At 36.8% G+C, this 14,346-nt stretch overlaps 1 protein-coding gene across 1 annotated transcript in view; it reads left to right on the top strand.

Moving 5' to 3' along the window:
* Positions 1–1,965, top strand: part of SEC8 (subunit of exocyst complex 8) — a 56,703-nt gene extending 54,738 nt beyond the window's left edge. The window contains exons 24-27 of the mRNA XM_078585609.1: positions 88–162; positions 808–903; positions 1,370–1,419; positions 1,494–1,965. Coding sequence (XP_078441735.1) covers positions 88–162; positions 808–903; positions 1,370–1,419; positions 1,494–1,581 — 309 coding nt within the window. The 3' untranslated portion in view covers positions 1,582–1,965. The remainder of the gene's footprint in view (positions 1–87; positions 163–807; positions 904–1,369; positions 1,420–1,493) is intronic.
* Positions 1,966–14,346: the final 12,381 nt, after the last annotated feature.

The raw sequence follows: 14,346 nt of genomic DNA, 5'->3' as shown, positions 1-14,346 counted from the left end.
TTCATTTTCTTCATTTCTTGGTATGCCATCTGCTTAGGAATCCCTAAAGATAAATGATGATATCTCTTTGTTATTCTTTTTGTTCAGGTTCTTACGGAGATGAAGTCCATCAATCTTCTGGGTGCCCACCAGGTCTGCAGGAATTCTATTGCAGTTGAGCAGGTGAGTTTGTTCATATGATGTTTACTTCTTTTATTGAGAGAGAGAGAGAGAGAAAGAGAGAGAGAGAGTTCATTTTTCTACGTGAGATAGGGAAAGAGAAAGATGGAGAGGGAGAGATAAGAAAGGAGAAATCCACTGTGAATAGGTTCCAAAAACTCCGTTCTATGTAAGATAAAGAGAGAGAGAGAGAGAATAAAATAGAACTAAAGTTAGTTTCCTCAATCTTTCATCCAATGTGGGGTAAAAAAAGGCTGGTAGAGACAAATGTAGGAGAGGTAAGAGTAAATTAGAACTCATACGAATATTGTCCCATCAAACGTACTTTTTCTGTCAGAATGAAAGTTAAACTAATAAATCTAAATTGAGAGGAGAGAGAAGAGGAAAGAAAGAAAAATAGATTATTTAGACTAAGCATGTAATCCCACCAACCTTTTTTTTTCATGTCGTATAAAGATGGATGAAGTGTGATAGAAACGGAGAGACAAAACAGGAAGAAAGTAGAAACAGATGAGAGAGAAATAAAAAATAAACGTTAAAAAAATGAAATAAATAAAAATAAAGAATAAAAAATAAGAAAAGGAAAGAAAGAGAGAGAGATAACTGTATTTGGTTACTCCGTGTCGTGAACTGACATTCTTTCCTCAGGCACTAGCTGCCATCCCGGCCGTGGACTGTGAAGCTGTGAGGCAGAGGATGGACCGAGTCCGGAACTATTACGAGCTCCTCAACCTGCCTTTCGATGTATATGATTCTTCCGCCCTCGTCAATTATAATGATTTTTCCTCATATTCATCTCTGATCGTCTTCACCTGTACGAAAACAGATATCATCCTCTACAGCTTCTTTATTCATTTTCATCATCATCATCTTCATCAAAACCTCCTCTGACATATTGATTTCATTCAAATTGAAAAGTCTCCTTATTCATTTTGTTCATTAAATGCCCTTATTCAATCATATTGTTACCATCGTCATCATCATCATTATAATTAAAAGGACTAACAACATTTGGTGTTTCAAACCCCTACAAATGCACATCCTCTCCATTGTCATCATCTGATATCACCATAGAATATTACCTTAATCATTTTCTACTGTATTCTCATGCTAATTCATTCGTATCATCATTGTCATCAACATTCTTATGCTCCTCCCCTCATTACTGTGATCAAATTTTGCCATCATCTCATTCTTAATCTATTTCCAGGCGCTGCTTGCCTTCATCTCGGAGAATGAGTTCCTGTTCACATCATCAGAGTAAGATTATCTTTTTGGTGTGTAATCATAATGAGTGACCTGGGTTTGATGGATCAAAATATATGGTCTGGCAGGTATTCGACGCTCTTGAAAGTCAACGTCCCTGGGAGGGACATCCCAGATGATGCCAATGAACAGTTGGCTGATATTCTGAGGCGCTGATCAATTCTTCCAGGCCAGAATCCATCTCATTGTCTCTCTGTTCCCTCTTTCCCAATCTGCTCTCTCTCTCTCATCTCAGTTCTCCCTCTCCTGTAACTCTCTCTTTTTCCCTCTATCTCTCCTTTCTTTCTCACTGTGTTCTTTCTTTTTCTCTCTCTTCTCTCACTTTCCTCTATCCTATATCTTTCTCACTTTATTCTCCTTCTCTCTCTACCTCTCTTTTCGTATATTATTTACATGTCTATCTCTGTTTATATCTATCTTAGGGATTTATCCCTATTATTCTTTGTTTGAACCCGAGATCTTTGTTTGTCAGAATGGTTGACCTTCTCTCATAACTATCATGTACACTTGTTCATTGCAATGAATGGCCTTCTCTGATAATTATCATGTACCCTTGTTCATTACAATAATGACCTTCTCTGATAATTATCATATACCCTTGTTCGTAACAATGGATGGTCCTTGTCTGATAATTATCATAAACCTTTGTTCATTATAATGTATGATGTTGTCTGATAATTCTCAGGTACCCTTGTTCATTACAATGGATGACCTTCACTCATAATTATCATATACTCTTGTTCGTTACAATGGATGACCTTCTCTTATTAGTATCGTGTACCCTTGTTTATTACAATGGATGACCTCTTTATAATTATCATATCCCTTTCTTCATTACAATGTATGACCTTCTCTTATAGTTTTCGTACGCCCTTTATGAGTTTGTGCTCTTAATTTATGTGTACCATGAAATCATTGTTTGTTATGCTGCTGATTTCTTTTTCCCCCAGCTTAAACAGCTTATATGATCCCTAAGGTCGCGAAAATGTTTTCTGTAGAAATTGAGAGACATTGCTAAGATCATGCTAGATTTAGACTAACAGAGATTCTCATATTGTGCATTTTTTGTGAGAGAGATTAAGGAGAGATAGAGTGATTGAGGGAGACAAGAATTTTGTGCGAATTGTAGAAAAAAATTTTGTTGGCCGCCATAATATGACAATGACCCACCAGTCTCATATTTTGTGGGTAGCTATCAAAAATTTAATATTTTGACGCTTAAAATGTATAAGTTAATAATTTTCTAAGACAGACATGCATATTGGGAAACTTATAGAAAATCTGTAAACTAAAATCAAACTAAAACCTATATAATGAAAGATTTTCTGTGTAAATTATTTCACTGCGTGCAATACCTCTCTCTTCAGAACCATAAATTCATGAATAGTGAAGCTAATTTTTACTGAATATAAGATTTCATAAATAGCATTTATTAATGTTATTTAATGAATTTTATTTATCATAAGGATTTCAGAGATTCAATACGTATAGGATTTATTTTATTAATTATATTAATAAAGCAACTAACAGTAGGGATGGGGAAAGAAGTTTAGTTTAATCTCAAACATGCGAACGAACATGAACATGAACAGGAACAGAAAAGTCCTATCCAAACATGTTTGCAAACTGTTCGCCAATAGCCAAACTGTTCGCAAACAGCCAAACCGTTTGCGAACGGTTGGCAGTCCGAGGATGTGTTGTTTACAATAAAATAAAAATATTCTCGCTTCCCCCCTGGTTCCCTCCCCCCCACCCTCTCTTGTAGGGTTTGACGGTCCCGGTCTGGTCCGGTTTTTATGGCATGGACCTAAACCTTACCTGAAGTTCGGTCCGGTTCCAGTCCGGTTCCGGTCCGGTCCGGAACGGGGGGTGGTGGAGCACGTGTGTGGCAGAGGCATTGTGCGCATAGAGCAGCGACGATGAGCGCTTGGGGCAGGTGATGGGGAGGGCGACGGGGAGGGGCTTGGGGAGTGCGTGGGACAGGGTCCGGTCTGGTTCGGTTTTTTGGCATGGACCTAAACCTCACCTGAAGTTCGGTCCAGTTCTGGTCCGGTCTTGTTCGGTCCCGGTTTGGTCGGGTCAGACCGATCCCTGATCCAAAATGTCAAAGCCTATTCTTGTGCCCCCCTTCCCTCACCTCCGCCCCTCTCCCTTCCCTCTTTCTCTCTCCCCGCCCCTCTTTCCCATGCCTCTCTCTCTTCCAGCCCCCCTCTCCCGTGCCTCTCTCTCTCACACAATCTCTCTCTCTCTCTCTCTCTCTCTCTCTCTCTCTCTTTCCGCCCCCTCTTCGGTTCCCCCCTTTCTCTCTCCCTCTCCTCCGCGCCCCCTTTCCCGTGCCCCCTTCCCCTCTCGCCCCCTCCCCTCCCCGTCCACTCTCTCTCTCTCCTCCACTCTCACTCTCTCTCTCTCTCTCTCCTCTATCTCACTATCTCTCTGATAATACAGTTTTTTTACCGTTTTTCAACTCGGGTAGAGTTCACGAGCTATTTGCGAATGAACACAAATGAACCAAACACGAACACAAACCCTGATTTTGACTTGTTTGTTCGTCGTCGAACAGCATTTTTTCTATGCCGAACAACAAATTTCCCATCCCTAACAAGCAGTGGAAATTAAGGATGCCTAATGAACCTGTTTGGGATTATTACAATTGTGTGGTGAAGTGGACTTGAAATCACAGGCTAGTCCAATCACATGTATACAATTATGATGGTTTATTTTATTTTTATGCTATGAAAAATCTTATAAGCATATTGTCAAGAATCCTATGAGAACATTATAGCCTACAAAAATTTCATGTAAAGAAATATATCAGATGTGACAGGATCATCTTAAAATAGCTTAAAGAATTAACTCATTGACATTAGTTTACAATGGTCGACAATGTTGCTGGTTTATGGGTTTCTAATGATTTATTTCTGAAATCATATTAGATGGTCCAGCACTGATCAATACCTTCTGACCTTGGTAAACCATTGATCAGCTTGTAAAAGCCATAAAATATGGAGATATCATCTAGTAATGGTGTAAGTCCCATCAGGATTGAAAAAATTAAGTTCTTATTAAATTCTTATTTATGAAAATAATCTGATTTTTTCAGAAACCCCCAATATATTTTACTTGAAAAAATTCAAAAAACTTAACTCCCAATATGAGTCGAAAAGATTTTAGGTTTATCTGAATCAATTTTACCTGTGAAATTTCATGGTCCACCCTCATATGTGTGTAATATTATATATTGAGTAAATTTATTAGAGTTTTTATCAGGAAAATGATCAAAGTTTTATTAAGTTGTAGTTAAAAAATAAAATTCATTTAAAATTTATGAGGAATTATTTTATAATTTTTCAGACTTAATTTGATGATTTATTAAATGTATATCCCAAATTTGAGGATGATGGAAAGGATATTTCTAATACTCATATCTAAATAGTATTATTACATTAAACAATATCAGCTAATTAGCTTTTTTTAAAGAAATATTTCCATTGATATGAATATCTTGTTATAGAGTATAATCTGGCTTTTGGCAGCCACCTTGGAGATAACAGTGAATAATATGGTGGCTATTTAACATCAATTAGATGACACTTCTGGCTCTTGATGGTATGAATGTAAGTGTAGATTGCATGAAAATTTGTTCATCTCTCCATACCTGCTTGCGTGATGATTTCTTGGTGCTTCTCTTGTTAGAGTTTTGCATTTTGTTTTGTGGGTGTTCTTAGGCTCCTTTCTTTTTTATACTCCCCAGGGTGTGGCGGCCTCCTCCTCTTGTTGTCTGCAGCTTGTGGATATTAATCGCCCCTATTGAGTTGTCGCCTCCTCTTGTTTTGTTGATAGTGGCCCTATTGTGGATAGTGGCCCTCTTCTTTTGTTGTCCTTTTGGATGTTAGTGAGCTCCTGTAGATTGAGGACCTGAAATGTAATGAAAGAAAATGTGAAATCAGTAGCATTTGAAGGCAACTTATGCTAACACATGTATTATCCTTTTTGTTAAAGTGCAAATAGAAAGCGGCATTAGAAATGAGTATCCTGCATTTTTATCTCAATAGCAAGTCCTGATGCCATCTTATTTCCTGAGAGATTTAATATACAAGGATTTTGGAAGGATTTCCTGAATGATCATCGATGTCACATGGGGGAAATCTGTCCTACAACCTATGTGATACATCAGTACTTTGTAAACTAACCACACATAATATACTCCTGCATCCTCCATAGTTTGTTCCATTCTAATAGATTTGAAGGGGGTCAGCATCTACCTTTCTTTAGGGAAATAACTGTGCTGATTCGTTGAGACTGAATTTTTTTTTTGAGCTTTCAAAAATAAAAGATAGCTTTAATCAAAGAAATTTTATCTCATGGTACATTTTTAACATGCATTCTAATCATGGTGCTCATGTTCTGTGTATTAAATTTATTTTATGTGATACATTTTGACCACGATAGTGATGGAAATATATGTCACTAGCAATCTACTTATACATTCCATATCTCATTCATTTTTCATTAGTATGATGTATTCATTGTAGTGCAGGTGATGCGTATAGTAAAGTCCATGAATACATGATCTGACTAAGTGAATTATAGTGTGGAGATCACTGGTCCTTAGGCATGTGTTTTAAATATTCCTTTTCAATGGATGCTTGAGGAGGAAAGTAAAATATGGTGATACAATAGCAATATGTTGTCTCACTTGTATGATGAGTATGGTCGATTCTATGTCCATTAGTGTAGAAACACTGTGGATAGATAATGGGCGCTCTTTAGTGTTAAAAAATCATTAATGGAATTATAACAAACTATTGATCAACTTGATTCACGTCATGGCTGTGTAAGTTGTCCTTAGACTAGAGACAGCAAAGACATCTTAAGGATGGACTATTGTATTTTTAGTATGACCTACGAGTTCTAAATTATGGAATTCTAAACAGCCTTTGTTTAGGTGTATTAAGAAGTTCACGAGTATGATTGAGTGGTCAAAATTGAATTTTCCACCCTTGGTATAAGATGATAAACTCAAGTAACATGATGTGATGAAGTCCTTAGCCAAGATAATGAAATACTGTCCTTGGTCAAGATGGTTTCACTAACCTGGATGATCGATTTGGGGTTTGATAGTTGATATACCCTAAGTCATCCTAGGTTCATCAAGCAGATGAGGGGCTATATATACACAATAATTGATGACATAAAGTTTCAATGAGTAATTAAATACACTACTTTGTATATTCTAGAGAACTAGGTGTAGCTTAGCATCCCAAAAGCCTAGAGATCCATTTCTATAATGAGGAAAATGGTCGGCAAAGAAAAGGTCTCATTTTTGAAATGACAATAAAAATATTCATTGATATAATTAAATATTTCAGATAATTGTTGGTAATGCAACTATTGCTTCTTGGTTTGTTGATTTTGCCACTATAAGTAACCATACAATGGCCTTGGTTTATTGATGCTTTTCTTACCAAATTATATCTCTTAGGGAAATGACGACGACTTCGCCTATCACCTTGTACAACCTCTAATCCATGTCTATCTCTTTCGTTCTCAAATATTTCAGCCTTATTGGCTTTATGATGGAAGATCGTGAGATGTCCCTTCATCTTGTGCTCTACTTCCCTCTTCTAGAATACATCTTGGCATCCCACAATTCTTATTACTAGGAACCTTACCTATGAATTTGGTTACATTGATCTGTGGTTCATAATCCATATGATGATACATATAATTAACTTGTATGAGTTTTAAAATTAACTGGGACACTAGTGTCATTAATTATATTGATACACGGGCCTAGAGGGTCACACAAAAATGATCTTTTGGATGTTGGAAACTATGATTAAAGTTTATGATTTTTTTTGAAAAAAACTATTTAATAAGGAAAACCCGTTAACAAAATTTACCCAGGCCAAAATTTTTTGGTGTCGCACCCTTCTTCTTCCTTCTCTCTTCTCCCTTCTTCCTTTGGCTTCTCACTCTTTCTCTCTCCCGCTCTTGGTTGCTCTCTCAGTCTCTCTCTTGGTTTCTCTTTCTGTCTATCTCAATATCTCTCTCTTGATCTCTCTTTCTTGCTACCTCTCTCCATTAGTCTCTCTCTTAGTCTTTCTCTCTCCCTTTCTGGATTAGTCTCTCTCTCAGAATATCTTTCTCTCTCTCCTGGTCTCTCTTTCTCTCTACCTCTCTCCATTAGTCTCTCTCTCAGTCTTTCTCTCTCCCTCTCTAGATAAGTCTCTCTCTCAGACTATCTTTCTCTCTCTTGGTCTCTCTTTCTCTCTAACTCTCTCCATTAGTCTCTCTCTCCCTCTCTAGATAAGTCTCTCTCTCAGACTATCTTTCTCTCTCAATCTATCTTTCTCTCTCTTAGTATATCTTTATCTCACTATCTTTACACTACACCATTATGATTCATATGTTTCTTCATGGTTTCTCTATGTGATCCTCTCTCTTTGGTTCACCTATTTCAATATATTTTTTGTTCCATGCCATTGATGGTGTTACACATCTAGCTGCTAGTTGAAAAAATTGGTTGCTGACTTACCGACATACCTGAATCCCGTAGGAGATAAATACATGAATGAATGTTGCGACTCTGAGAGCCATGAGATAAAAATTTTTTATTGTTAAATATTGTAGGCCTTGTTTTAAATACTAAATGCAACCCATACTTATTTTAATGAGTTGTCTGAACAGTCATTATTATTCATTCAATATCTAACGGAATATTTTACTGAATTGATGTGTTTATGTGGTCCATAATCATCCATAATTTCTATGACATGGGCCATGTCAGAGACGAGTGTGTTGGATTGAGTTTTCGGTGACGAGTGTGAGGTGCCTTGTAATGTCATGATGGGGTTGACAATGTCATAGTGTCATGGTGTTGTTGATGTCTTGATGAGTATGGGGGACTAGGGGTGTCAATGATGAGGCTAGGAGAACCAGTCATGTCATGATGGGTTCAGGTTGCCAAACGTTAATGAGGAGGGTGTATGTGTTGTAGATTGGTAAGGGGGGTTGAAGACAGGAGGATTATTTACTGGTCATGTCATGATGGGGTCAGCTTCTTGAGGTATTGGTGACGAGGGTGGGGATATTAGAGATGGGTGAGAGGAGTTGAGGTATTGGAGATGGTTGCGGCATGAATCGGTCACACATTGTCTTGGTCGAGGTATGGGGGTGCCAATGTTGTGCGATAGAGTGGGTTGTGGTGATGGGGTCAAGGTTTTTTTTTTTTAATTAATTAATTAACTATTTTTTATTTTATGTATGATTATTTAAATATATCTACTTCTTTTTCATGTATATTACATAATCTATAATGAGTATCACCTTTGATGACTTCCACGTCGGGTTGGTTGAGAGTCCTTGATAGATGATGTCCACTAATTCCCTCTAAAATTTTCTGGTATGCCTCTCTCAAACTTTAAAGAGAAGGTATAACTACAGACATATTTTTACAAAGGTTGGAATGAGCATATGGGCTTGCATACTATGCTGCGAGCAAAAAGTTGACTTGCCTCAAAATAGGTTGAAGATGTGTAAAGACAGATCTATAGACATCTTCTTGTGTCACATGCAGTTCAATCATGTTAGAATCCTTGTTATGTTAAAGGAAATTCCTAGTTAGAATCTCTAGCAATGTAGTAACTAACACTCTAGAGAGAATGAAGGAGATTGTATTGCAGTTGTTTGTCTCATGGACTCACCGTGGACCATCAACGATAATGTGGGTTTCAAGATCATATGGAAGTACTAATGAAAATATATGTGGCCAGCAAGCCAATCACACATTCCACATCTCGTTCCATATTCATTAATACAACATATTTATTATAATGCACGTGTGATGCTTATAATGAAGTCCATGAATACATGATCGAACTTAGTGAATTATGATGATATCGTAATACAGATAGCACTGGTCTTTAAGCATGTGTTCTAAGCATTCCTATTCGAAGGATACGCGAGAAGGACATCAAAGTATCCGGATAGAATAGCACTATCTAGCCTCACTCATATGATGAATATGGCCGGTCCCGTAGCCATTAGTGTGGAGACACCAAGTATAGATAGTGTGTGCTATTTAGTGGGAAGAGTTCATTGAATTGATACATATGCATCCCTGAATGGTATTATACCAAACTGTCAATCAGGTAGATTCACATCATGGTTGTGTAAGTGGTCCTTAGACCTGAGACACCAAAGACGTCTTGTGGATGGACGGTTGTACTTTGACTATGGCCAATGAGTCTCTAATCATGGAATTCCAAACGGTCTTAGTTTGTGTTTATCAAGAAGTTCACGAAGATGATTAAGTGGTCAAGATGGGATCATCCACCCTCAGTAGAGGAGGTGACAGCTCAAGGAAGACGATGCGATGAAGTCCTTGGCCAAGGCAGTGAAATATCGGAGAAGAGTTCTCCAATGATTTTGCATCAGTACTAACTCAGATGACCGATTAGGGTTTGCCAATTGACCATACCCTAAGTCGTCCAAGGAGCGTCAAGTGGATGAGAGATTATACGTACACAGTAACCGATGATGAACAGGTTCAATGAGTGAGTTGATACACACTCATTTGTATCTTCTAGAGAATGAGGTGTAGCTTGGCACCCCATGTATTGGAGACTCAACCTATCGGTTGGGTTAAATCAATCCGACATTAATTAATCTATATGTTGATATAGTTAATTAATTTGGAAGGCCAATAAAGGTTATTGGGCCGATGTAGTCATTAACTAGAGTGGTACATGGGCCTAGAGGGCCATGTGCAAATGGTCTTTTGGACGTCAGAAGATATATTTAATTTTTGGGGGTTTTTATGAAAAATACCCACTAAGTATAAATAGGGGAATGCCTTGAATGAAATTCACCCAGGCCAGAATTGTTCAGGGGCCTTCCTCTTTTCTTCCCTCTCCCAACACCCCTTTTCATGCCCGATGCGATCGGAACGACGTAATGACGTAACGACGACGGTGGAGGTAAAACGGGGCTTGTCAACGAGGAGGATATTCGACGTGCTGAAGATCACGTGGATACGTCTAGAGGCTGCACACTTGAGAAACTCGACTCGTCGCACTTTGGGATCAAAGAAATCACAGCTACGATCAGTGCAAAGTAACTTCGTTTCATGATTTTATCGATGCCGTTCAATTCTGTTCAATTATTCCCCTGCAAATCGTTTCGATTTTTTCATCCAGATCTAGGCCTCTAGAACCCAAAAAGTACTCTATGATGATTTTTGACCGTCCAGGCTTGAATGCAATAAAGTCTTCGACACAAAAACTATATGGGGCCATGAAGGAGTGGCTAGTAGAGTTGTTGGAAAATAACCCCAAGGTACCCTTGCTGATGGATGTGTGAATTGCCATTAACTCGTGCAGCCTACTCAACATCGCAGTTCGATGGGTGAAAAGTCAGTGGGAACTATGTGAGCATTTGCTTGTAATCCAAGAGCTCTTGGGGGAGCACAACAATGGGAACATGAGAGCAAATGTGTTCTAAGCAATGGATGATTTTGGGCTGAAATCAAAGGTTAGTAACAAAATCAATCCATCCCAATTTTTTCACACAACTATCTTTAAAAAACTTATCATTTTTCAATGTAGGTTTCCACAATCACCCCAGACAATGCCTCAAGCAACACACAGATGGTGACACTACTTGTAAAAAAGCTTAGGGAGGTGAATGACATTACATAGTGGATTGACATGTCCCATGTGCTGCCCATGTGCTAAACATCATTATTGAAGTTTCCTTGAATTTTTGTATTTCAAAGTGATTCTGCCTAACCTGGGGTTGTGGATGGCACTATAGTTTGTGATGCAGATGAAACTATGTATGATGCTGACATAGATGATTTAGATGACAATTTCAAGGTTGAAGCGATGTAGGCTGACGTTGTGGTTCATGATACAGACCTTGTCTTAGGGTCTGATGTTGCTTGATTGAGATCCTTGGTCACAATCATTTGAGCATCGACTTATCTATGCTAGAAATATGTGAAGACATGCAAAGATCTTGAAAAATATCATGATGAGAAGTGAAATACTCCATTGGAGAAGTGAGATGTCATCGATTTCATGGGTTTTCAAAATGTTAGTTCTGAGGGATAAGGACATGAGATTATATCGTGATGAGTGGGAAATGTTGCCTGACTTTTACCACATCCTTGGGCCATTTTAAAATATACCAAACATTTTTAGAGGAAAACTATTGATTATGTGCAACAAAACCTTGTTGTGTCTACTATCTTCTACTCTAGAAGAAAATTGAAAGTCTGAAAAAAATTTTATGAGAGTATGAAAACAAATTTAGTGAAGTATGAGATCACGATATCAAAGCACTGACTGATCACCACAATGACCATTCTTAATCCTTTGAACAGTGGGTCACAATAGATCCTTGCATCAGCAATGCTGCTTTGGCATTTACGTGATGATTAGTAACCCTTTGCAAGGACTTAGATCTAGCCTCAAATGAACATGAAGCAAAAGATAAGCTCACTGAACTTATCAATGGGGTCACCCCTAGATAAAGGGAATTACAAGTACCCACCCCAATTGAGGAATTATAAAGTTACCTCCAATCTTCCAAGCGGAAGGACACCAAGATAGCACTGTGATGGTAGACACCCATAAGCACACATAGTTACCACTAACTAGGTGCACTTGCGCAAGAGTTTGTTTGTAAACATGAAACTATTAACCCATCAGAGATCTTGTTCTCCACACGGCATACAACCATCACGTTGATTAGGGGTCCGCCTTACTGTAGGAAACATTGAGCTTCTTGTCACAATGACCTGTTGGCTGCATGCTCAGAATGCACAATTATGTGATTCTGGTACTAACAAGGGGTTTTCTGATAATGACGAGCAATTTGAGGTAATGATTCTCATCTTTAATTTCACATTGTTCCAGAAAATTTTAATTTTTTATTACCCCGTTGTTTATTTCAGAGAATAATATGTGCCTCATGTAATAGGTAGGAGGGTATTTACCAAGGTGGGGGTGAACTCTTGTACCATTTAATGGTGTTTTTGTTTGGATTTTGAATGATGTAGCTTGGTTATCCATTGGAATAGTCCATATCACACGTGAATACTTTGTCCATGTCGAAACACATCTCTCAACTGATTAATGGGATAAATGTTGTTTTTTCAAGCCAATGAGATAATTTAATGCTGACTTTCGTGTTTAAGTTAAAACAATAACATCAAAAAATGTTCTAAACAAATGGTAGTGATCCACTAATATGCTATAACTTTATATACTATTGCATCTTCTAAATATTAGTGCCTTACTCGATGAGGATTATATCCTTTCTGAGAATACTTAATTATTTCATAATTTATATCCATTTATTGCATCATACAAGAGGATCAATACATATAGTAACACTTCACTCTATAATGTTTATAATATATCATTCTTATTTTAAATCATTTTCTAATTAGTTTTCATTTACATTTAGGTTTATTAAATCATTTCGAAATATAGTTATTTAATACAAATATAAAGTTTGATTAAAACTCATATGGCATTGGCTCTAATCCTCTTTCCATAATTTTATTATAGATAAATAGTTTATAAACTATTCATTTTGGCATCATAGTATACTCAATAGGACAAATACATATATTTTATTTTTTCCTCTTCCATAAACATTATAATGTATTTTTGTATACATTGATAAATATTTTACTTTGACCATCATATCTCTCTTTTTATTTTACACATTCAGAAATATTTTCACTTTTTTCATCATTAAAAAATCTGTGACCACCATCACAATAGCAGGCGTCTCACCAATCACCCATCTGAGACCCTGCATCGCATCATCCATCCCAAATATTTCATCACATCATCCATCACCTTCATAAATTTCTCTTAGATCATCCGTTATGAATGACATGACCAATGACGTAACGTTCCTTAGATCAAAGATGCTTATTATGTTGAGATGAAATCTGTACAATATATTTACCTCGATTGTATGCATTCAAAAACTAATTCCAAGCTTAAAATTTATTGAATCTTCACACTGAATTATCAATACTGTAGGATACAAGTGTTTGTGGTGTCAAGATGAATAAATATTTTTATTGAACCAGTAGAACGATCAAAGACACATTCAAAATATCATAAACACAATGGACCAAATTTTGGAATTCAATTGATTTATACTCATGCTGTGGATGAGCATTTATCATGAGACATTGGTCTTCCACATCATGCATCATATAATATTTGTCAATTGAAATATATGAGTTATGATCTTAAAAGTTTAAACATAATCACCAAATTTTACTCGTGGACCAAAATCTTATTTAATAGATCAATGCAAGTTATGAGGGCTAATTAATATTCCAGATAAAATCAACCTCAGACATATCTATATAAAAACCAACTCCTGGATACTGATGAGGCGTAACAATTAAGTGCTTAGCCAAAATTGCCAGTTTCTGTAGCAAATTAATATCTGTAAGACTGATATTATCACACAGATTTATGAAAATATTTTGAAATATTCATAAATAATAAGATTAAGTATTATATTATAATTTGAAATTTATGCAATCACATCAATTACCATTTTAATAAAATTCAATAATTGATAGCACGCAAACAGTAAGTTCATACTTTTTATTCAGGTCTGCACTACTAGAAATCTTTTATATTTCCAAAAATTATGGGCACTCATTCGATTGCAGTTTACACCGTAGCTTCTCATTTGATCAATTATTACCCATTTCAAGTTTTAAAAAATCTTGCACATAAGATCACATTTTGGATGTTACTAGGCCCGTTATTGGCGAACGGCCTGAAAAAATGCAAATCGTTTTAAATTTCCAAATTTCTCCTCGTGGGGGACTAAAATGCAAAAAGCCATCATCATCAGCAAATAGCAAAGATTTCC

Source organism: Wolffia australiana, chromosome 14 (genome assembly GCF_029677425.1).
Source record: "Wolffia australiana isolate 7733 chromosome 14, ASM2967742v1".
Classification (NCBI taxonomy): Eukaryota; Viridiplantae; Streptophyta; class Magnoliopsida; order Alismatales; family Araceae; genus Wolffia; species Wolffia australiana.
Note: the sequence above shows the minus strand (reverse complement) of the source record. Positions and strands in the feature narration are given on the sequence as shown.